This window comes from Crocodylus siamensis, chromosome 2 (assembly GCF_052110815.1).
Source record: "Crocodylus siamensis isolate JL-2025a chromosome 2, ASM5211081v1, whole genome shotgun sequence".
NCBI classification, from domain to species: Eukaryota; Metazoa; Chordata; order Crocodylia; family Crocodylidae; genus Crocodylus; species Crocodylus siamensis.
Window position 1 is genome coordinate 287821131 of NC_143396.1, and position 24098 is coordinate 287845228.

The following is a 24098-nucleotide window of genomic DNA, read 5'->3' on the forward strand; positions in this document are numbered from 1 at the left end:
GACCTCCAGAGATCACATCTAGCCACTGCCTGCAGTGTGTGGGGCAGGGGGGGCGCGCTGGGCACAGCGGGACCTCTGCCAACCTGCAAGAGCAAAGCTGCTGCTTCCCACGCTTTTCTCCTTTCAAGTTTCTTGATCCGTTTTTAAAGTTTGTTCATGACCCTTTCATATCTGCTCATGACCCACGGGTTGAGAAACACTGCTCTAGTCTAACCCCGTGCCAGAGGCAGGATCAGCCCTATCCAAACCACCTTGTCTAATCCACGAGGTTGAAGTTGGTTGCTTATTCCCAGTTCCTTATTCCCAGTTCCTTATTCCTTATTCCCAGTTTCTTATTCCTTATTCCTGGTTCCTGGTTCCTTTTTCAAAGCTAATCCACACCCAATAAAAACTTGTTATTAGTGAATGACACATCCTAGAGACAGAGAATTTCATTAGCTATGCATATGTACTAATTAATATGTAAAATAATATCCCACATCAAGCACAAAACCCTAAATGAAGGTCGGATTAGGATGAGATTATGGGGCAAAATACTTTTTAAACCACCCCAAATTTCCTGTTGATGCCACTGGGGGACTGTCCCAAAGAACCCTGACCCCAGTCCTGCCCGGCCCAAAGCACAGTTTGGCTGTGCCAGGCTGCCAACTAACAGCCCCCATGCCCACTATACTAAGTATAAGGGTTTGAATAAGGAACTGGCTTTGGAGCTGGGATTATGGCTAGAAATTCTGCTTGACCCACTCATCAAAATATCTCTGTGCCACCGGGGGACTCTCCTGGACATCTGTGACCGGAGACTTGCCCAGCCCAAAGTGTGGTTTGGCCGTACCAGGCTGCCAATTGACAACGCCCCAGCTGCTGTGCTAAGTACATGGACCCAAATAGTTTCATAGTTTCATAGTAGCTAGAGTCGGAAGGGACCTAGGTAGATCATCTAGTCCGACCCCCTGCCTTGGCAGGAAAGAGCACCGGGGTCAGATGACCCCGGCAAGGTGCTCATCTAACTTCCTTTTAAAAATCCCCAGGCTAGGAGCCTGCACCACTTCCCCTGGAAGCTGGTTCCAGGCCCTAGCCGCCCTGACTGTGAAGTAGCGCCTCCTAATATCTAATCTAAACTTACCCTCCGCCAGTTTGTGACCGTTATTCCTGGTCACTCCTGGCAGCGCACGGGGGAACAGGGACTCCCCCAATACCTGCTGATCCCCCCTGACCAGTTTGTAGCAGGCCACAAGGTCCCCCCTTAACCTTCTCTTGTGGAGGCTAAACAGGTTCAGGTCCCGTAGCCTCTCCTCATAAGGCCTGCCCTGCTGACCCCTGATCATACGAGTGGCCTCCTCTGGACTCTTTCCATATCGTCCACGTCCCTCTTGAAGTGTGGCGCCCAGAACTGGACGCAGTACTCCAGCTGCGGCCTGACCAGTGCCGCATAGAGGGGGAGGATCACCTCCCTGGACCTGCTCGAGATGCATCTGTGGATGCATGACAGGGTACGGTTGGCCTTCTTGACTGCCTCCCCACACTGCCGGCCCATGTTCATCGTGGAGTCGATGACGACTCCAAGATCCTTTTCCGTCTCCGTGCTGGCAAGAGGGGAGTTCCCCAACCTGTAAGTGTGGTGCCGGTTCTTCCTCCCCATGTGCAACACCTTGCACTTATCAGTGTTAAACCCCATCCTATTCTCATCCGCCCACCGTTGCAACCTGTCAAGGTCAGTTTGTAGCCTATTGCACCCTTCTAGTGCACCCACATCCCCCCACATCTTAGTGTCATCAGCAAACTTGAACAGGGTGCTTTCTACCCCCTCATCCAAGTCACTGATGAAGATGTTGAACAGTGCGGGCCCGAGGACCGAGCCCTGGGGGACCCCACTGCCCACGTCCTTCCAGGTCGAGAGGAACCCATCCACTACCACCCTCTGGGTGCGGCCCTCCAACCAGCTGGCGACCCATTTGACCGTGTGGGCATCGACACCACAGTCTCCCAGCTTTTTGATGAGGACAGGGTGAGAGACAGTGTTGAAAGCCTTCCGGAAGTCCAGAAAGACTACATCCACAGCAACCCCTGCGTCTAATGATTTGGTGACCTGATCGTAAAAGGCCACCAGGTTGGTCTGACAAGACCTGCCACTGATGAACCCATGTTGGTTGCAAATAAGGAACTAGATTTGGGGCTGGGATTATACCCAGAAATCCTTGTTAGGCTACCCCAGACCCCATCTCTGTGCCACCGGGGAACACTCTTGAACATCTCTGATGAGAGACTTGCCTGGCCCAAAGCGCGGTTTGGCTGTGCCAGGCTGCCAGCTGACAGCACCCTCCCAGCCACTGTGCTAAATACGTGGACTCAAATAAAGAGCTGGATTTGGGGCTGGGATTATAGCTAGAAATCCTACTTGGCCACCCCAGACCACATCTCTGTGGCACCAGGGGACTCTCCTGGACATCTCTGAACAGAGACTTGGCTGGCCCAAGGTGCGGTTTGGCCATACCAGGCCAGCCACTGCGCTAAATATATGGTCTTGAATTAGGAACTGGTTGGCGGGCTGGGATTAGAGCTAGAAATGCTTCTTGGGCCACCCCACGCCATGACTCGCGTGCACCGTGCCACTCTCCTGGACACCCGGAGGGTGGGGAAATGGATGGGCGTGTACGCATGCGCTTTGGGAGGGATTTAGCTGAGGGCCTGAAAGTGTACGCATGCGCCAAGGGAAGCAGGGCGAGGACAGCAGGAGAAAGAAAGCGTATCAACGGCTGGGAGGCTGAGCGTGTACGCATGCACGCGTGCACTGGCAGGGGGCGGGGGTAGGTGCGCATGCGCAGAGCCGTCCACGAGGTGCGGCGCAAGGGCAGTAGGGGCGGAGCGCGTGGGTTGGCGCATGCGCGGTGTTGCGGGTGCTGGCTGACGGGATGAGCTGCCCGCCGGGGCTGCAGCTGGACTGCGAGCGGCTGCTCGACGACTTCCAGGCCACCGACAGCGTCCGCTTCGAGACCTTCACTGAGCTCTGGCGTCAGCGCCGTTTCCACACCATCTTCCAGTGAGTGCCCCTCCGCCCCGCCTCCTGCAGCGCCGAGCACCCAGGCTGCAGCCGGCCCTGAGGTCCCGGGGCTGCCCCCGCGTGAGAGGATTGGGTCCTGGGGGCTGATACTAACCCCCCATGCATTACTTTGGGGTCACTGCCCCTCCCATTCACCAGGATTGAGTCCTGAGAGCTGTTACTGCCCCCCCATGCACCAGGATGGGGTCCCGGCCCCCCCCCATACCAGGATTGAGTCCTAGGGCTGTTATTATTCTCCGTGCACTATTTTGGGGTCACTGCCCCCCATTCACCAGGATTGGGTCCTAGGGACTAGTACTGCCCCCCCCTCCCCCGCACCAGGATGGGTTCCCCCCCCCCACATGCCAGGATAGGGTCCTAGGGACTAGTACTGCCCCCCTGCCATGTACCACAATAGGGTCCCAGCCCCCTGCACCTGTGTGCTAGGATTGGGTCCTAGGGGCTGGTACTGCCCCCCCATGCATCACGATGGGGTCCTGACACAATTTGCAAGATAAGCCTAGATGCTAAAAACAGCCAGGTAGGGCTGAGCATCCTGGGCTTTGACACAAACTTTGCCCAGAGTCATTTACTTAAATGATATTTAATTAGCTCCAGTTGTCCTGGAGGTGGGTAGGTGTTTCGTGGGTACATAAGGTGGAACAATAGATTTGTATGTCTAAGATCCCAGACTAAAAGAGGCATCTGTGTGTGTTTTTAGCCAGAGATTTTGGATGGGAATCTGTAGTGCCCTGACTGTTCTGCCCATCGTCGGCTTTCTGAGTTCTTTGCAACAGAAATTGTTCTGGTTTTTTTCCACATTAAAAAATAAATAAATAGTGAAGCGCTACTAAGTTCAAGTTAGCTGCAGAGGGGAGTCATGGAGTGGGGGGGCAGCCTCAGAAGGGTACGGGGGGGATAAGTACTTGCTCCCTGTATCTGCACAGGGCATAGGCGGAGTGGCCTGTAGCTGTGGGCTGGGGCCAGGGCAGCCCTGGGACAGGGGCTGCAGCCACCCCAAAAATCACTGTAGCTACCCCATAGCCCCCCTCCCAGCACTGCTGCTGCCTACCCCATGCAGATTTGGGGGCACATGCACCCCATGCCATCCCGATTGAGCAGAGGGAGCTGCTGGACAAACAGCACACAGCAACAGGAGCCACCCCTTCCCTTCACCCCCAGCCCCTGCCCCACTCATTCCTCACTGTGGGGACCTTGATTTGCCCCCTCATACCCCTTCCTTTCCTCCCCCCTCCCCTTCCACATGAACTGACTTAGCAGCTGTGCACAGCTCCCCATGCTGCTGGCTGTGCCTCTCACTGCCTACGTGCTGTGCTGCAGCTGCATGCATGCACTGGCCACTTACCAGCCAAATTATTGGCCACATTAGGCCAATTTCCAGTATAGACAATTTTCTTTATATCAGTGCCAATCTGATATTGGACTGATGTATTATTGCTAGAGGTGCACTAAGGCCTTGCCTACAGTAGGAGTTTCTCATGACAAAAGTTAAGAAGTGCTGACTGGTGTGGACTCACATAAGGCACCAGAGCTCATGCGTGCTATGGCACTTGTGCTGGCACTGCATCCTTGCTCCAAGTCACCGAGTCAGTGGGATGTGAAGTACCCAGTGGGAAGGCATTTGCCGTGTGTGCAGTGTGATGTGGGAGGGGTGTGCTCTGGGATGTGGAGGTTGCCCCGAGACGATTCTAAGCAACTGGCATCATCCTCATGCAATGCTTTTGTCTTTGCCTCTTTAATAACTCTCCTCGTTTGCCTGCTGGTTGGTGTTTTTGAAATTTGTTACTGTAGCTGGAAAGTGTCATTGCAGTTGCCTGAGAGAGTTCTTCCACCAGGCTGGATTCTGATGGACTTTGCAGTCTGATAAAGACTTTCCTTTTTATGAACCCAGGCCATTACTTCATACCTTCATCACTTGACCAGTAGGAGCAACAAGCAGAGATGCTGAGCAGCCAGGGGGAAAAAATGGATGTACAAGAAGAATCGGTGGAAACAGCAGCAAGCCATTAAGAGCTATGGAGTTGTTTACAGACCACCCAAAGCCAGTTTTGGGTTTAAGAGATGAGAATTGACCTTTGGGATTGCATAGTTTTGCAGGTCTAGAATGAAGCAGCAGCGGGTGCAAAACTTGCTTGTAGAAGGCAACTTTTCTTGAGTTGTATGTTGAGTTTTCCCCTGCCTTTTAGTGCTCTAACATGGAAATAAGACTGACTTAAAGTAATTAAGTGCAATTGATTGAAAATATGTAAAATGGCAACCCCAGCTTGGTGCTGCTCCCTGGGGAATCAGTTTGGGATTGGGAAGTCCAGTGTTGGGACCATCATCACTCAGATGTACAAAGCCATCTGGCACATCTTCCTGCAGAAGAGTGTGATATCAGCAATGTAGAGGAAATAGCTGAGGAGTCGCCAAGTGATGAGATGACAAAACTGGTGGGACAGTAGATGGGACACACATGCCTATCTTGTCCCTCATCATTGGCCTCTGAGGACAATAGGAAGGGGCACGTCATGGTAATACAGGAGTTGGGGGATTGCAGAGGCTTGTTTATGGATGTTAATGGGCTGGGTAACATGTATACCGCTTGCATGTTTTGGCACATGGCCCTCTTCCAAGAGTTGCAGCAGGGAGCTTTCTCCTGCAGTTGATTGGTTTGCTTGGGGATGTTGAAATGCCTCATTGACTCATGAAACCATACTCTGGCAGTCTGGATATAACAGCAAGGAGATGCCTAGCTACCAATCAAGCAGGACAGTCATGTGCTCCATGGAAATGTTTCATGGCAGTGTTTGACTTCAGGAAAAGCAAGCATCCCTGTAGTGGCAGAACTGCATTTCCCTGCAGCCCCTGTGGTGGTGGCTCCAGACCTAGTTCTGCTCCCTGGGTGCCCTGGCCTGTCTACCCCAGAACCACCACCAGGGGTGGAACTGATGCAGGCAGGGCATGTGGTTGAGCAGCTGGGATGGGGTTATATCTGGGAGCAAGATGGGTGGGTAGGGTCAGGAAGATCCTGGGATTTTGTGGTGGTGGCAGCATGGGGTGGGGCCAGGGCAGAGCTATGATCCACTGTGATGGGCAAGCATTTCATAGGAAGGGTTGTGCAGGCAGTGGATTGTAGCTCTGGCCTGCCGTGCCCTGAGCTGTTGCCACTGCAAGATCCTGGCCCCAGAGCAGCCTCTTGTTGGCCAGTCTCCATGCAGACCGGGGGGGCATGACATTGTGCAGCCAGGCTAGGCTGTGGCAGAGCCCAGTTGTGTAGCCCCCTGCTGTTGCGCCCCTGGAGCCTCCGTGGAGATCGGATAGGGGCTGCTGCAAAAGGAAGTCCAACCAGCGCCAGATCCTGCGTTTTTGCCCCATGGCTGCTATAGTGGTTGTAGCTGTCAACAATATTTCTTTGTAGAGGATGACCAAAGGCTGTAGGGGCCTGGAAGATGCCTAGACCTATTTGTTACCTACCTGTTCTCAGTAATGGTTTCTGCTGACCTGCTCAGAAAGGAGTCCTTTATAATAGGGGAAGAGACAAAGCTCCATATCCAGGCATCCAAAGGAGCAGAGGAGGAAGTTTCTGCTAGAGCACTTGAAGACTGTCCTGGAGGATCAAAGGGATGAAAAATGTTCTTTGTTCAGCTGCCAGTCTTTGCAAGCAACATAACTGTAGTTCCCAGACATGAGCCAAAGTCTGGAGATCACCACGTTGGCAGCCCGCTCTTGTCTGTAAGAAGTGCTCCGTCTGAGGCACTGAGAGCTATTGCATGTTTATGCTATCTGCTGTCTTACGGGCATCTTGTGTGTGGACACTCATGAGCCTTTTTCAACAGCACTTGAGATCTATGAACAAAACTTTGCCGTGTGGGCCAGGCATAATATAAAGAACACCTAGCAGTGCAAGAACCTAATGCTGTATGGAGGAGCACTGAAGACTTGGCTATTACATCTTATACTCACCGTATGGGGTTTTAGCTTATCACATCTTTAAGAATGTAGACCCTTTGTCTAAGACATGGTGAGATTTGAGAGCTTTAAGATGGACTGTCCTTGAATACTTGCTAGTTAAAATTGGACATTTATTCTGATACAGATTGTTGGTATATTGTGAGCATCTTTAAAAACTGTAGTTCCATCATTATTTTCTCTAATGCATTTCTCTCTCTCTCTTTCTCTATTTAGTGGTAGAATAAGGCCATTAGAGTTGAATAAGTTTACAAAGAAAGCTTTGGATCTGGCACGTCAGTACTTCTTGCCTCCGTACACTTTTCAGATTCGAGTTGGTGCACTGTATCTTCTGTATGGATTGTATAATACACAACTTTGTCAGCCAAAGCAGAAGGTAATTTTTTTAGGGTTTTAAAAGTTTGTTCTAAAGTGCTTTTTTTATGTATTTTGTTACCAAAGCCGGAAAGGATTACTATTTCTCTTTTATAGGCAAATAGCCTATTTCAGAAAACTAGGCTTTAAGACAGTAAAGTCTGAGGACATCTTTACCCATTCTCCGAGGTTTGTGTGTGTGGAGGGGGTGCTTAAATTAGAGTGGCTCTCAGGAGTTGCTCTAAATAAAGCGCCTGCAGCATCTTATGCATTCAGCTTTCCCATGCTTCAGAACGGCAGTAGGACGCTTTGAAACTCCTCATGGTAATTATTGGGTGTCAGATTAGAGAAGGCACATGTACATGTACCCTGAGAGCTTAAATAGTGGCAAAGCTGTTACTTCAGAGGAGAAAACACGAGCTAAAGTAGTTTCACAACTTTAATATAGTGCACATCTGAGCTATGTGGGAAACCCTCCTTTACTTAAAATTAAATTAGTTTTTGCTCTTCCAAATGTGAATTGAGACTAGAACAGGGGCAATTATTTGGGTTGGAGAGCCACTTGGGGAGTTTTAGGCTGTTGAGGGCTAGGTCAGCACCACCTCCCCCACCCACAACAGCTCATCAAAACTTCCTGAGTGGCCCTTCAGCCCAAATAATTGCCCACCCCTGGGTTAGGGGGACCTAACCCTTGTTCCCCCTTCTCCCTGCACCCCTGCCCCTAGCATGAAGCTACGCCAGTGCCATGCTGTGTTCCTGTGCACTGCCTGTGGTCACACGAGTGAATCTGGAGTGGTTCCTGCCCAACCAGGCTGCATGCTGGGAGCTAAGGGTGGGGGAGGAAAGTGCAAGGAGGGCAGGGGTTGGGAGCCATCCATGGGTTATCCAAGTCTGACTGGGATGGTGCTGCACTGTTTCTCCACCTTCTCCCTGAACTCCCCGCCCCTGCACCCTGAGTCCCCAGCTTGCAGCTGGACTGGTGCTGTGTTCCTACGCGCTGCCGTAGGCCACATTAAATGCACCTGGCTCCATTCGTGCCCCACCTGACTGCATGCTGGGGACTTGGGGTTGGGTCAGGAGCCATGCCAGCCACTCCAGCTGTGCCCACATCACACAGCCTGAAGCAGTGTGTGGGAACAGAGTGTGGCACCACGTTGGCAGCACCTGCTCCCCTACCAGGCTCCAGCCTGGCAGAGCATGGATAATCTGCATCTCCTGGTCCTCATTCCCCTTTACCCCCTCCCCTGCCAGCAGAGAGAACCTTACCTGAGCTCTGACTTGCTGGAAGCCAGGCTGTCTGGTCTGTGAAGGGCTGCAGGGTTGGATGCAGACAGCCTCACCAGGCAGAAGTCTGGCCAGGAGCTTGGCACCCCCTTCCTTGGAGTGGGACAGGGTGGGCTGGGCCAGGGATAGAAGTGGTGGCTGCTGCAGCCAGCTGGCATGGGGAATGGAGAAGGGCAAGAGGTGCCAAAACCAGGACAGCTACAGGCCAGATACAGTTCTTCAGAGGAGCAGCCACAGGCTGGATAAAATCATTTGGTAGACCAAATCCAGCCTGTGGTTCATATTTTGCCCACCCCAGGACTAGACTGATCAGCATTACAAAGAGCTCCGCTGATTGTTTTTGAAATGCTTGACTAAACTTAGACTAAACACAACAGAATTAAGTGGGGTAATGCCTTCTTTCTCTACCTGAGGTCACTTCTGTTATATTTGTGTTCTAAACAGAAAGATTTCCAGCTGGCGGGATGGCCTGATATGGATTCAGGGATCAGTTAAGATTATATTATGTTGAATGAAACGCGTGCATCAGTAACATGGATTTCTTTTCTTTATTTCAGATCAGAATTTCACTCAGAGATTGGCCTGAAGTCCAGAAGTTCCAGCAGGATCTGGTGGATGCTCAGCATTATGATGCAGCTTACATTTATAGGAAGCTGCGACTAGCCAAAGCATTCCACTTCACAGCCATGCCCAAACTAGTGAGTTATTCTCAACCACAGAAAACTATTTGCAGAAGCTCACCCTCTGTCTCCCATTTGTTATACAATACTTAGTTAAAAATCAGTGAAGAAAGAGCTGAGCAGTGCTGAAAGAGACTTGCTTTTAGTTATTTTTTAGTTGTTATTGGTTTATGTGCTGCAAAGTTTTGGCAACATGCCTGTGCTGGCTAGGGATATGAAAATATCTTGCTCTCTAGCTGATAGATTTCTGCAGGCAGAACTCCCCCAAGTGGTTACAGCTGTGCTGATGACAGCAGGCTTCTGCTGTTGAGCTTTTGTGGTTTAGGGAGGTGGCATAGTAAATCTGGCAGGAAATCCCCCTGTTTCCTGTCTGCCCCCCCCACTTTTTTTGCTACCATGCCCTGCATCTCTGCTAGGGGCCTTTGCCACCATAGGTCTGCTGGCAAACCAGCAGCAGCAACAGTCCGTAACACAGATGAATGGGGGGCCAGCCTCTTTGACAGAAGTGCCACAAATTAACCCCACGTCCTCCCTGAGTGCCACTCTGATCCCCTTCCCCTGCCCAGTCAGCTGCTCTGCTTTCTGCTCCTTGCCCAATCTGCCAGAGTGCTGCCTGTCCTCTCCCTGGTCTGCCACATGCAACACACATAGGCTGCCTGTGCCACTTGTAGCACCCACCATTAGAGCTGTCCAGCTTGCCAGGGGCTACATGCTTTATGGGCCTTAAGCCCCCCCAGTCTACATACCACACAGGCCCCTGCCACACTGCCAGCACCTCCCCCTGCTAGCTGCACCATGCTGATGCCCTCCCACCCCCTCTCAGCTGGAAGGCCCTGTGCCCAGGGGCTGTGCTGCTTGTGGAAGCCAGGAGGCCCCTGTGCAGCAGCAGGAGAGCAAAGGCGGGGGTGCTACCCAGCCGGGAGCTTGTGAGTCACAAATTTACCTTTCACAGACAGGATGTGGCCCATGGGCTGCAAGCTGAACAGACCAGTCCCTGCCATATTCCATGGTGCAAATGCTTTATATAACTCACAACTTTTAAAGTACAATTGAGATGTATTTGCCATAAATTTTGTTTTAAAAACCCAGTTAATATTAGAAAAAAAAATACTCTTCCAACAAGCTTACAATTTGCCATGGCTTTTAATCTGCAGAAATGAGTTGTTCTAAGTTTGGGTGCTGGGTTAAATGTCTGATAGCTGATTCGTGCAGTGTTGGAACATCAGTCTTGAAAATTGCTTCAGAAGAGCCATTAAGCTATGACTGCAAGGCTGAACACTGGAAAATAAACCCACGCAGATTAATGTCAGGGCAGCTTGCTTTTAGATCTGTATTTTCCAGCATGTCTCATCTTTGACTATCCTGGCAAGAAATTGTCTAATGCAGATGCATTTGCTTTATTGTGTCTTCTGAAATGCACCTGGCTTTGTGTAGTTGTCCTATAGAGTTAAGAAAAGGGTTGAAGAGACAGAACTGAAAGAAGAGTTCCGGGAGCTGAGTAACCGAGTGAGCAGCGTGATCACTAGTGACACCTTGGAGGTACAGTAACTTTTATGCTACAGATAAATTGCTTTTGTCCAAAAGCTGACGCTCTCTGTTTGGTATAATCTGGTCCTTTGTGAACCTTAGGCTGGAACAGAAATGAGGACATGTGCATCACCATTTTAGCTATACGTTCTGAAACACCGCATTTCATTTTCATGGCAGGGCAGTGACATTTGCCATTTGTGTGCGAAGTGCTTTATAGACCGATAAAGCTGTAAGTGGACTTGCAGGCTAAGAACTAAAAGGCAGTTCTCAGGGAAGGGGCAAGAGAAAAGAGACCTTGTATTTTCACTTTCCAGCTGCCCTTGTTGGGAGGGAGGATGGGCATCTCGATACTCTGTGTGTAGTCAGTCAGCAGGCTGCTTACTCTTAACCTTTGCTCATTTCCTCCTTTGCTGTTGTTTTTTTGTTTGTTTGTTTTTTGGTGTTTGGTTTGTTGGGGTTTTTTTGTTTAGTGGAAAAAGCCAGCTGAGATCACTGTCTGGACATGAGTGGAGGGACAGATTCAGAGAGAACCTTCCCTTATACCATTGGTTCCCAACCTTGGGGCATGACCCAAATCAGGGTCACGAGGGGTCCTCAGTGGGGTTGCAAAGGGTCTGCACACATGTGCACACAGCCTGGGAGTGGCAGGCAGGTGGGGTGCAGCCGCCATGCACAAAGGGGGCAATGGTGGCTCCCCTGCCTCTGGGCCGCTGCTGCTGCTGCATTCTGCTCTCAGCAGCCCTCGTGGCGCCAGGTCAGGAGGTCCTGTTGGCGGCCAATTTAGGATCGCAGCAAAAAAAGGTTGGGAACCATGGCCTTATACTATAGACTAATGAAGTAGGGAAAATGCTACTAACAGTGCTTTTTCTTAGGCAAATGTAGACTGCATGCTAAAGACCATAACTACCTGACCATCCTGCAACTATGTATTAATGTGGTTACCATGGGTGAGGTCCTCTCTCCCACTTACCTAAACCTAACTTCCAAATTCACATTTATGTGATTTTTTTTTTTTTTGCGGAAACTGCGAATTTGGTGGGGTCCCCATGAAATAGCTCGGAGACTGTGAAAATGCAGGAAAACAGAGGGGGATGGGGAGTGTCTTAATGGTACTGTACCCCAGGCAAATGTAGACTTTATGCTTAACAAAATTCCTAAGAGTGTTGTGCCATCCCACAGTTGGGTACAAATGTGATTACTATGCGCAAGGGCCTGGTCCTCTAATTGTACTGTATTGTATACAATTTTCCATTTGAACATTTTCTTAATAAAGGTTTATAATCGGTTAAAGTCAGCTAAACACATTCTAGCATGTCGCAGCAGGGTGGACTCTCCTCCTGACATGACATTGCCCATTCATCCAGATCAGTCATCCAGCTCAAGATCTCTTCCAGTTTGGCTTGTTTTTCCTCTACATATGCTCCACTGAAATCAGTAGCTAATGACAGAGCAGGAAATTTTAAAATCTCTCTGAGAAATGAAATTGCTACATGCCCCACACATTCAGTGCCACTGAGTCTTCCCACTGAGTTTTCTTCTTGACATGTATTCTTTCTTTGCTTTCCCAGTGGGGTAGGTAGGCTGACAATATTAGATAATTGTTTTCTTGTGACTTGCTACTTCTGTTAGCAGCTGATCAGCCAGTTTTAACAAGAATTCCTTTTAAAATAATTGCCAGTTCAGTGTCATTGAAAAGAAACCCTTGAATATATAGCCTTTTCAATCAAACTTAACATTTTGTATCCCAGCAACTCATTTCAAACAAAGCTTCTGATGTTTTTTGTTTTAGGAATTTATGAACGTTCACAACCACTATCAGAAAATGAAATGTATGATCTCTACTGACAAATCCCAACCAGACAAGGCTTTGAGCTTGATCAAGAATGACTTTGTAATTAGTGTTAACAATATTATTTTGGAATATCAACAGTGGCAGCAGGACAAAATGGTAGGTTCCTGTGGCTTTCATCCTGGCACCAGGTAATCATGGTATGAATATGTAAAAGCTTACTTTATTCCTAAATGCATGATGACCGCTCCAGAGTATGTAGATGAGATGTTTCAATTTTAAAGTTTTTTTTTTTTCCTTAAAAGATTTTGAATGAGTAATGCATTATCTGTTTGCCCTTGTAATGGTAGTTTTGTGGTAATCAGAATAACTTTTTGAAGTATGAGCCCTGGGAGTAAGACTCTACAGAAAAAATTGCTTTGTAAACTTTGAATATTTGTGCTGTAAATTGCTGCTTTGGGCTCCTAGCATCATGACTGTGCTCTTAAGTAAAGACTTTTTAGAATGAGCAAGGAGGGAGGAGAAATGGTTATGTTCTTAACATTAATCGATCTTATACATTTATGTTGGCATTTATAAATTATGGTGCCTAAGAAATCTGCATAATAAAATTGATTTGTATTTAAGTGCCAAATGAATCTTGCATATCTGTACGCTTTCAGAATCAACTCTTAAAGTCTAAAGAGAATGAAAAATTGACAGAGAAGCCGGATGAAGGGAATTCTCAAGAATCGGAAGTAAGAAACATTTGCCGCATAATCTCTTAACTCTGAATGCTCTGCTCCACAGTTAAACCCTGTCCATCTTTGACAAAATTGGGAAGCTAAATAGTGGTACGATGGGTCGGTTGGTGTTAGGGTAGGAGACCTCTAAGTACGTTTGCAATACTGGAAGAAGTACCACTGGTGTTTGTACAGCCCTCTCCTCTCTGTTGTGGCATAACCTCACTACTAAGAGAGGTCCTGATCTTACTTTGTAGAGGTGATCTTTTGCATTGTGGAGGCCCTTGTAACAGTGAAGAAACCAAAGCCATGGCTGCTTTTCTCTGGAAGCTGGACACTTTATTTTAATGAAGGGAATGCTATTTTAGCAACATGTATTTTACATGCTTAGTGTTCTCTGCCTGTGATTTAGCTTGCAAGATCTCTCTCCTGCAGTTTCTGTCTCTCAAGGAGCTTTCCTAATTTATTCATGCTCTTTTATTTAATTTTGTTATCTGATAATGGGGAAATGGCTTCCTTTGAGCAATTCTGTAGTCTAGTGGTTTTGCGTACTGAGATCTCGACTCTTCCACACTGCCAGTTCCACCTGAGGTATAGCTAGTTCCTTCCAACAGAGTGAGCCTGTCATGCATTTTATATTTTGTAATTGATCATGAGGAAGAAGAAACTTTGTTGTGATATGACAGGTTTCCTTGTGTATATAAAATCATGGCAGGAGAGTTCTGAGGCCCTTCATCAAATGACTGGACTATACAAAGGTAAAGAGGTTTACCTTTTATATGAATAGACCTACAAAGCTGAGACAGCATTGTCCTGTGCATAAGGCTCATGATTAGGAGACAGGCTTGCCAGTTGTCAGTAAAAAAAATATCAAGTTAAAAATGTCTTCCAGTAAAGTCTGGGTCGGGGGTGGGATGGGGACACCTGTAGCTGTCAGTAAAAACACTAAGTAGTCAGAGCTTGAATGAAGTTTTGAGGGGTAGTGTATAGTACTTTGGCATCTATGTGGCAGCACAGTAGCCTGCAAGGAGCGTTCCCTCAGCCATATTCTGGTACTGCTGTGCTCCAGGCTCTCTAATACTCTTGGGTTACAGGTAGGCTTCTTGTGGAGTCTGCCCCAGGATGGGAGAAGGAGGGTAGTCTGAGTGAGGACGAAGGGGAGCAGGGTGCAGTCAGGAACATCAGGATCTGGGGGTGAGTAGGGAGTCCCTGCTAGGGCCAGGGGCAAGACAGTGCTATAGTCAAACAGGGTTGCTAACACAAGAAATTTGACTGTGAATGTTTTATGAACAACCAAACTTTTTTACTATAGCTGAAGTTAAACCTGAAACTTTAACATGGCTCTTCTAACTGAGGCCTAGCAGAAGTTTCATTTACAGTATATGAAATGTATATCAGTTAAAAGTTTGGCTGTCAGTACGAAACTTGCAGACCTGTCAGTAAAAAAAATATTTCTTGGGTTGGCAACCCTACTAGGAGATAAGAGCACATTGGAGAATCCAGATCTCATCTGCTTGGGTAAGTCTTGCTGTCTGCCCTGAGTTTCCTTATCTCTAAATTTAGTGGTGATGGTTCCCCAGTTAGGAAAGCAGTCCTGTGATCAGAGGGGTTAAATGCTCTTTGCTAGTCTCCACAGCATGTCTTCGTCCCCAGACTTAGTATCGGTTATCTTTTTCTTTCTCTGCAGGGTTCTGAAAGAGCAAGTGCATTGGCTAAAATCAAACAGAAGTCCTATTCCGCAGTTGCTGAGGTAAGCATGCCACTTAGTAGAGGGAATTGCCTTGGAAACTCACATAGTGTCAAACGATCAGAAAAAAGTTTTGTTAAAAGGCACCTTTTTAATTTGATCGTCTGTTTGGGGTATTTGATCTTAGCACCCAATATTAGCACAAAATCCAAAAGTTTCAGAGACTTTTTAGGGCTCCTTTTGGATTTGTGGAAGTGAGAGGCAAAGAAGCAAGTTGAGTTCAGTCTGGCACGTGACCAGGCTGGTACCGAAGTTCCGTTTGCTGGGACAAATTGGCCTTTCTCAATAGCTGTGCATATGCAGCCAACTGAGAACAGAGTTTTGCCCACTTGTTTTTGCTTGGTGACTGCACAGGCTGAAAAAGGTTTCCATGACTTCCCATTCTCAGAGTGAACTGTCTGCTGGCAGTTCATTGTATTCAGTTTTTTTTTACTAATAAAATGAATTGAGGTAACAGTGAATGTCAGATACGACTGTGGTCTCTATTAGATAGGTACCAGGTTAGAACCCCTGAGAGATTTTTAGGCTCGGGGACAACTGCTTTATGAATCCAAAATAGTCTGGGGGGGTGAGGCAGGGACTGAGATCCTCAGCTCAAGAAGATGGCAGCCATCTAAACACCTTTCATGGAAGTTTTGTGGTGAAAACTTGGGTGCCTGAATGGCTTTGGAGGATGGTTTAATGGATCATGCTCTTGGAGTCAGGTGCCAGATTTTGCTTAAAATCCCACTTCTGTGCTAAAGTGCTTTTGTGGGTTTGAGTGCTTAAGGCCTTGGTATCTCAAAAGTTTTGGGAGTTGAAAGCCAGTAAGTTACTTTTAAGAGACAAGCTTCCAGGTCCCTTGGGAATTTTTGAAAATGCTACTAGAACTGGGTTGTTGCAGGTTTTTTGTATGAGAAAAAAAGGTGTGTGGGAGTCGCGTTTCACATGATATATGACTAGAACTGTTAAAACTTCGAAGCGATGCAGATGGACTCCTACAGTCTCTTTGGCCTTGTCTTTCTCATTTTATGTGGGTGCGGATCTGTTCTTTGGCAATAACAAATGCAGTGCTTTTAAAACAGTCACTGCCTGAAAAAGCAAATACCACCACTTGCTTTTAAAGCTTTACTAAGAAAAAGGGTGCGTCTTAAAGTAGACTGTAAAACCTCCGTTTGTAGCCTGAAGCTGCCAAATCGTGCGTCGTCTTGATCTGCTTATTTTGCTTAAAGGTGACTACGTACAACATGAATTTACTATAGGGTAATCTCATTCCTCTGAAAAGGTCAGTGCATTCCTTATATGAATGTCCAAAAACACACCATTGCCCAAAAGGAGTATACAGTCCAAGCTGTCTGAAATGGTAATGCTTGATGGAGTGAGATTTTTTTTCAAAAACACCTAAAGTAGTTGGGAGTTTCACTCAAACACGCTGGGGCTTGCTGTCACTGTCTTCAGTTCTTAGGAGCTTGTGATCACTAGGTAGCAGACAAATACGTTACTGGATGAGATCCAGTCGTTTGTTCAGTGTTTCACTTGCTGACTGTATTGGTATTTATGCTTGGCAAGCTAGGTTCTTTCCTATTGCTTATCGACTTGTCTGGGTTTTAGGTCTCCAAATCAAGACGGCATCGTCAAGTTAAGCTAGAATCTTCTGAATCGGGGTCTGATCAGGGAAAACTGGCATCTCCCGAAGAGAAAAGAAACCAAAAAAGGCCCCAGTCAACAAGGAAGAAAAGCTCTCCAGCAAACAGAGGTAGATTTTTGTTTTATTAGCAGTGCTAGAGGTGGAAGTCTGTTCTTTCCTCTGCTAGACAAGACAATTGGGTTAACTTCTTTTTACCAGCAAATGGTGATGGAAACGTTTATGGTTGTCACGTCCCTTACCAGCACATCTTGTCTTCTCCCTTCTTAGGCTTGTAGAGACTGGGAGGATGTTGTGACTAACATGAACTCTCATCTGTCCTCTTGGTAGTTCTTTCCCAAAATGTTTTCTTAGTGTTAATAATGTAGAAAAAATGCTTTTAGGTTTTTCTCTGCTAACCAGAGTGTCAGATGTCAGAAGCAGACTATCCAACCACTGTCATTTCTCCTCCTTTGGACTAGGGTGGCCCTCCTTCATGAAAGCACAAATAGATGAGCCTGGACACAAATGCAGATTTTTCTACCTTACCAATTTCTTACTTTGTTCTTGAATGAATTTACTCCATTTAAGAATCTAGCATCTGCTTATCCCCTCTGAGTTCATTAGCAAAGATATGTAGTAACAAGTTGAGATGAGCCTGAGACCCAGTTGGGTGGACTGGATTATCCAATATCTGTGTATTGTGATGGCATTCCTAACTTCCTCTTAATACTAGGCAGTCAGAAACAGGATGCTGGATTTAGATGGAATTTATGTCTCATCTGGTCTGCTCGTTGATCTTCACATATTCCAAAAATAAGTCAGTAGTTCACTAAATTAATTAACTTACTGTCCTAGATCACATGTCATCTGGATTGTTGTGTTTTTTTCCATGCATTCCTTCTATTCATTGGTATAATTTTTAATGAGTCTTTCATTAATTGCTTGACCTTATTTTTTAGCAGTTTCATAAAGCTTAAGGATGAGAGTTTTCCTGTTCTGAAGCAGGATATCTAGTCAATTAAAAATTTTCAAAGGATAATCTGAGAAAACAAAATCAGATTGGCCATTGCAGTATTTCAGTTTTGATTTTTCTAATTTATTCCAGCCCCATTCTGTTCTACTTTGGGTGCTTTGTGTGTTTGACTGTGATGCTTCCTCATTCTTAATCACTTTTCTTTCAAAGTTTCTACAGCATGTGTTAAATTTATATCCTAGTTGCTACTGTACAGACTGTATGCAGTTAACCTGATGAAGGTGCTAATAAATCATTGGCATCTATAGGTTTCCTCTTGCATTCAGGCCTGAATAAGCACTGCTCTTTCTGGATTGCTTGATCTGTCAAAACATCTGTCACTGATGACATTCTTCCACAAATGTCTTTGCAGGTGTAATAAAGGAAACCATTTCTGGGAAAAGGAAGCTGCCTGTAATTCCAGAAGAAGATAGTTCCAGTGAAGAAGGTATGACTAAAATCCTAATGACTTTTGAAGATTTGTATATTATAATTTTTTACCATCTTGTATTTGTTTTAGTACAGTGATTCTCAACTAGGGTGTTGTAGCATCTTGGAGCACCTTCATATTCTTTCAGGGGTGTTGTGGGGTGTCACCAAAGTTAGCACTAAATATGGCTCACAGGGCAAACCCAGATATTTCAAATAGGAATTCCAAGTGTTAAAAACATTTTGACCTATTGTGGTCTTTCTGAATTCTTTCTAACAGGAAAATTTGGTTTATTTTTTCTGTGATCCAAAAATGAACAAAAATTTAAGAACTGGCATTTTTCTGAAGCGTGTCTGAGTCTAACAAGGTTGAGAAGCACTACCTTAGCACGTACGTTTTTCAGCTTTCAACATGTAGAAGGCAGGTTGCTCAGGACGCTGTTCATTGTATTGTTGCAACAGTTCCATATTTATTTATTTTTTTTTTTTTTATAGCCTTGTCAAAACTAGGCGAATTTTATAAATGTTTTCCTACTGTAGCATAAGAAAGCAGGTACTTGGCATGAGGCTTTACAGGCTGTGCTGCAAATGCATGTATTACAGTAATAAAGTCTTGTATGCTCTGTACATCTTTTGTGATGTAACTGTCAATATAGCATGGTCAGAATTAAGAGGTCACGCAATCAAAAGGAGAATGCTTATCCTTAGCAACATTTAGCCAGAGACTAAAATCGTATTAAAATCTTTTCAAGTGTTCTGAGTGCCTTAGGTGTTGATATACAAAAAAAACTAGAACTCTTGGTTCCAAAATGATACCTTTTTACCAACTGGGAAATAGCAAGGAAATTGTCCTTTCTTTAGGCATTGATGGCAATCTCCAGGCTCCCTTTGTTGCATAGGAGGCCAACATAGCTGTGGCTAGCTTCACAGTTGTGGAAGTGAGGCAGGCTGAAATTTGTCTCCTGTTTGAGTCCTTTTGGTCTCTCATTGCATAGTTGAACCCAGGTATCAAGGGCCAGATTTACATCCAGAGTAAAGACTATATCTGTTATCTAAAATTATTTTATTTTTATTTTTTGCTGCCTCAGTCTTGTGTTTGGGACACAGTGGAATGGGAATGGAGTAGAAATGTACCTCCTGAAGCTTGAGAGGAGCAGCACTAGTTTGTCGAAGGAATGTTATATAAAACAGAGCTCTAGTTTGTCATGTCCCTTCCTCCAGAATAGGGAGCAGAGGGTTGGGTAATAAGTGCTGGGATCAGTGAAGAATTCCTCTGATGGTTATCTCCAGCCAGAAAGCCTGTTTTGTTATACTTAACGTAGACCGAACAGGGAGGGTGATCTGACCTGTGGTATGAAAGAAGAGTGAAGTGGAAGGGTGATGGACAGCTTTTGGGCAGACTTTTTTATTTTAACTGGAAGTCTACACCCATCTTTCCAAGTTGGTTTAGAGCAAAAAATGTTGGGGTGGGTGTGCAGCAGGAACATGTGGAAAAAGAGCCCCTGTGGGTTCAGTTTATAGGAGCTCTGTTAAAAATAGGTTCTGGGGGAGGCAGCACACCTGTAACTGCCTCTCTACAGTGGAAGGTGTTTTCAGAGAGCTGAGAAAGTACAGCTTCCTCTGAAGATCAGCTCATTAAATTGTAGCTAGTGTTGTGTGTGTATAATTGGCTGGTCTAAGATATAATAATTGCAGTTTAGATAGATTAGTCATGGGTCTTGAGCAGCAAGGTAGAAGAAAATAGCCAGGAAGGAATGGAGGGCATCAGCATCAACTGAGAATGGGATTTCAGGTGGTAAACAGCATTTGTTACAAAACCTTGTGCAAAGAGGGCAAAGCATTGCAACCCAGCCTCATGAAGTGCTCCATCCATGAAGCCCAGCAATCATTGGGCGTTCATGTGCAGAGAGAGAGCTTGCAAAGTATTGATTTGAATAAACTTTCAAAATATAAAATGGGGCTCCTGGGCTGCTGCTTTTTGACTTCTCTAACACTTTGAATTGAATTGTAAGCTATGGGTTTTTATTTTGCTTTCTTTTTATAAAAGCAAGTTAGCTGTTGAACTGTTTGCATGTCTTTTTCAGAGGTCCCACGCCCAAAGAGAAGACGACGACGTTAAACAGTACGTTTGGAGACTTTCTTGTGTATGTGTGTGTCTAGCGATAAAAACAAGACGGAATATTGATGTTCAAAATAATAAGTTACACCGTTTACGTTGGTTGTTCTGTAATGTGCACCCGCATCGAGTTAAGGCACAAAACAAGAAACAGTGCTCAGGTTAGACCTGCAAGCTATGTTCATATAAATTGTGACTTACAATACAGGGTATTTTGAGGAATGGAAGTGACATTTTCTGCCAAGAAGCAAAGTAGTACCTGTGCTTTGCTAAAGTTGGGAGTGGTAGAGGAGTGCTGCTTGTTTTGTTTAGATTTTACCCTACGAGTTATAACCAAGGATCCTGGTTTTCTCTGATTAAAAAAAAAAAAAAAAAAATCCCAATTTTCAGATTAAAAAAAGTAATCCAAAATCCACATTTTCTGTGATTTTTTTTTTTTTTTTTTTTAAATGAAATACCACTAATTTTATATAGAAATATGCATATAGTGGTGTTTTGTTTAATCGTGGGAAAATGTGGATTTTGGGTTACTTTTTAAATCTGAAAATTGGGGATTTCTTTCTTCTTTTTTTTAATCAGAGAGCATCAGGATCCCTGGTTATAACTCATGGTGATTTTAAAAAGCTGTCTCTTTTTTTTTTTTTTAGCAGAAGCTACTAAAAACACAACAAAATATCCCTTGGCCTTTGAAATAGATGTAATATGTGGACAAACACTGTTTTCTCCTTATAAACTGTGAAAAAGCTTTGTAATGATAGGGATCACTTACGATTATTAAGTGCAATAAATTTATTTTTCACTAAATATGTGTGCTCCATTTCATTGTGTACAGCCTCTGTAAGCGTTATGGATTCACATGGCATAGTATTTAAGAACTGCCACTAACTGGGCCAGACCATAGCTCCACTTTGCCCAATATCCTGTGATACGGGCAGAGAGCAGATGCTGAATTGAAGAGCTGAGAGGGTAACCTTCAGATGGGATTCATTGGTGGTGACCTCTTCACTCAACTTCCTGTCTAGTGTTAAGTATTTAAAATACATAATAAACATAAACAGAGGGCTTCAAAATCTTCTCGCCAGTGACACAGGATTTTTTTTTTCCCTGAGAAGAAAACCTGGGTACCTCATCTATCAATTTATCAAACATGCGGTTTATTGTTTTGAGAAGCTCCTAGCCTTCGTAGCTGTATATTCTCACTTCCAGTACTTAGTAATACCATGCTGTCTTTATGGATTGGCAGAATAGCTCCGGCAGCTTGGCACAGGGCTGTCCAGCAGGTGGCCCCTGGGCCGCATCCAGCTCCCAGGTGCTGCTTTGCTCCAGTGTTGGAGTTGGACAGCCCCGGCTTACTGGGTACTTGGGAGCTTCCCAAAGAACAGCAGAACTGAGAAGACCTGGTTATTCTTATACCGATCAGTAGAACTAAGTACAATTTAGGGGATGGAATTTTAGTTGAACTCTGTCTCCGAGTGAATTTGGTTGAAATCATGATTTAAATCGCTAGTTAGGAAGCCTCGATTTGAATCATTCTACAAAAAATGCATTCTTGTTGTTTGATACAACCTTAATGCATATTATTCAGAACTCAAGAGTTCTCAGATATAGATTTCATTTTTTAGAAGGTACACCATATACATTTTAAAGCAATGATTTATTTTGATACTTTTTCAGAATAATTTTCAAGCTGCATCAGAATACTGAATTATAACATTGTTTTAGTTAACTAAAACGACATGTATATGTGTTTTGGATCTTTTTCTTCAACAACAAACATGTATAAATATTTTAACAAAACCAGCATATGCATTTTTGAATTTTTAACTATTTTAGTTACGTGAAATGTGTTTTTAACAAAAATTAAATAGATTATTTCAGCCAGGTCAACATGAGAAACTTAAAATACTGAGTTACACAGCAAACTTGGTCTTCATCTTCCTTTTCCTGTGTATTCATATACTAGAAAAGAAAGACGAGTGTTCCTGCTTTTTCAGGTCTCAAGTGATTTCTCAATTTTGAATGAATTAATCCAAAGGAAGAAAATATTCTTTCTACACCTGCAGAAGCCATTACTGTTAAGAGATGGATTATCACTTCAGTAGTTTCTGGACCCAGTTTCTTAAGTGACTTCTACCTGTTCACTGGTGTCTTTCTTTAAGACCTCATCAGCAAACGTATATTTCTTGAATGGTTCACCCTTAGTCCTGAAGTGCATTGTACTTGATATTATGGAGGGATGACTGCTGCATGCCCATGTCATAGCCAACTCCTCTTCTTCAGCAGTTAAAGACTGACTGAGTATTGAGAATATTGATAAGAAAATGAGCTGGAGATGGTGCTTAATCGGTTCTTTTTTAATGCTTGTAGTTTAACTCTGTCATTCTGTATTTCTCTTTTCAAGGTCTCACTGAGTTCCTTCCAAATTTCACTGGCATCAGCAATAAAACAGCTACCTCCCTGCACTCCATTCAAGGCTACAGAAACAGGCTTTGGGACAGCCAGTGTGCCTTCTACAGTTCTCCTTAGTCCATGTTGAGAACTTCGGCTATGACAGTTCCATCTATTTTTTTTTTACGATTTTGTTCACAAATTGTTGTCAGATTAGGTCAGTTTTCAATATATTGCTCAAAACAGTCCACCACTGAGTTCCATCGCACGTCTTGTGGGAGTGTTGGTTTGGTTCCTCCTGCTTTGTTCAAAGCAGCTGCTGCAAAGTGGTCATTATGGAAGGTTTTGCAGTTTCAGCAACATTAGCCTTTATTTCTGGAGCACTGAAGTCTTGGCTAAGAGGTGCATCAAATGAGTGCTGCAGCCATATGTTACTAAGTTGGGGGCTTCTTCACTTTCTTCTAGATTTTCTCTCACCTTTGATATATTTGCAGCATTGTTTGTGGCAAAGCTTGTGCACTAAACATTTGAATTTTTTTTCAGTTTGTTCTAGCTTTTACTGCTACTTAGCAAAATACTTACAATGTGCATTTCCTGCTGTATCAATTTTTTCTGTAGACTGTCCCTTTCTTCTGCTGTCACACAAGCACCTATCACCGTGTCATTGTGGACATTTCTCCACCCATCAAGATTCAGGTTACAATTTTCCCCTCTAGACTTTTTGCACACTGTTCAATTCCTGTCTCATACACTTTTTTTCCCAGCAATTTCATCTAAAATAGTACACAATTAGAAGTTATAATCCCCATTTCATGATGATGTCTTTGAATTTTAACATAAATTCATAGAAGCTGGGTCGGAAGGGACCTTGTAGATCTTCAAGTCCGACCCCCTGCCTGGGCAGGAGAAAAAATTGGGCTCAAGTGATCCGAGCTAGGTAGGCATCCAGCCTCCTCTAAAGACCCCCAGGGTAGGAGCCAGCACCACTTCCCTTGGACGCTGGTTCCAGATCCTAGCCGCCCTGACAGTGAAGTAGTTCTTGCGGAAGGCCTTCGACAGTAGTTCTTGTCTAACCTAACCTCCTCTCCAACAACTTGTGGCCATTATTCCTTGTTATGCCGGGGGGGGGGGTGCAAGGGGAAACAAGGTCTCTCCCAAACCCTTCTGATCCCCACTACTGAGTTTATAGACGGTCGCAGCCTTCTCTTGTGAAGGCTGAACAGGTTCAGGTCCCGCAGTCTCTCATTGTAGGGTCTGCCCTGTTGTCCCCAGATCATGCGGGTGGCCTCCTCTGGGCCCTCTCCATGTTGTCCACGTCCCTCCAGAACTGGACGCAGTATTCCAGCTGCGGCTTGACCAGTGTTGCATAGAGGGGGAGGATCACCTCTTTGGACCTGCTAGAGATGCACCTGTGGATGCACGACAAGATCTG

At 45.3% G+C, this 24098-nt stretch overlaps 1 protein-coding gene across 3 annotated transcripts; it reads left to right on the forward strand.

The window, feature by feature from the left end:
- The first annotated feature begins 2878 nt into the window (after positions 1 to 2878).
- Positions 2879 to 24067, forward strand: SNAPC1 (small nuclear RNA activating complex polypeptide 1). Of its 3 annotated transcripts, none has more exons than XM_090034326.1 (11): positions 2879 to 3037; positions 7226 to 7385; positions 9205 to 9345; positions 10762 to 10866; positions 12647 to 12805; positions 13309 to 13383; positions 15056 to 15118; positions 16706 to 16850; positions 18107 to 18181; positions 20247 to 20284; positions 22680 to 24067. In XM_090034326.1, exons 1-10 carry the CDS (start codon positions 2910 to 2912, stop codon positions 20279 to 20281), a joined length of 1086 nt encoding a protein of 361 aa, XP_089890452.1. In that variant the 5' UTR covers positions 2879 to 2909; the 3' UTR covers positions 20282 to 20284; positions 22680 to 24067. The 3 variants fall into 3 exon arrangements, with proteins under 3 accessions (XP_089890452.1, XP_089890454.1, XP_089890453.1); XM_090034328.1 differs by lacking the exon at positions 22680 to 24067 and adding an exon at positions 21111 to 21256; XM_090034327.1 differs by lacking the exon at positions 22680 to 24067 and adding an exon at positions 20926 to 21082.
- Positions 24068 to 24098: the final 31 nt, after the last annotated feature.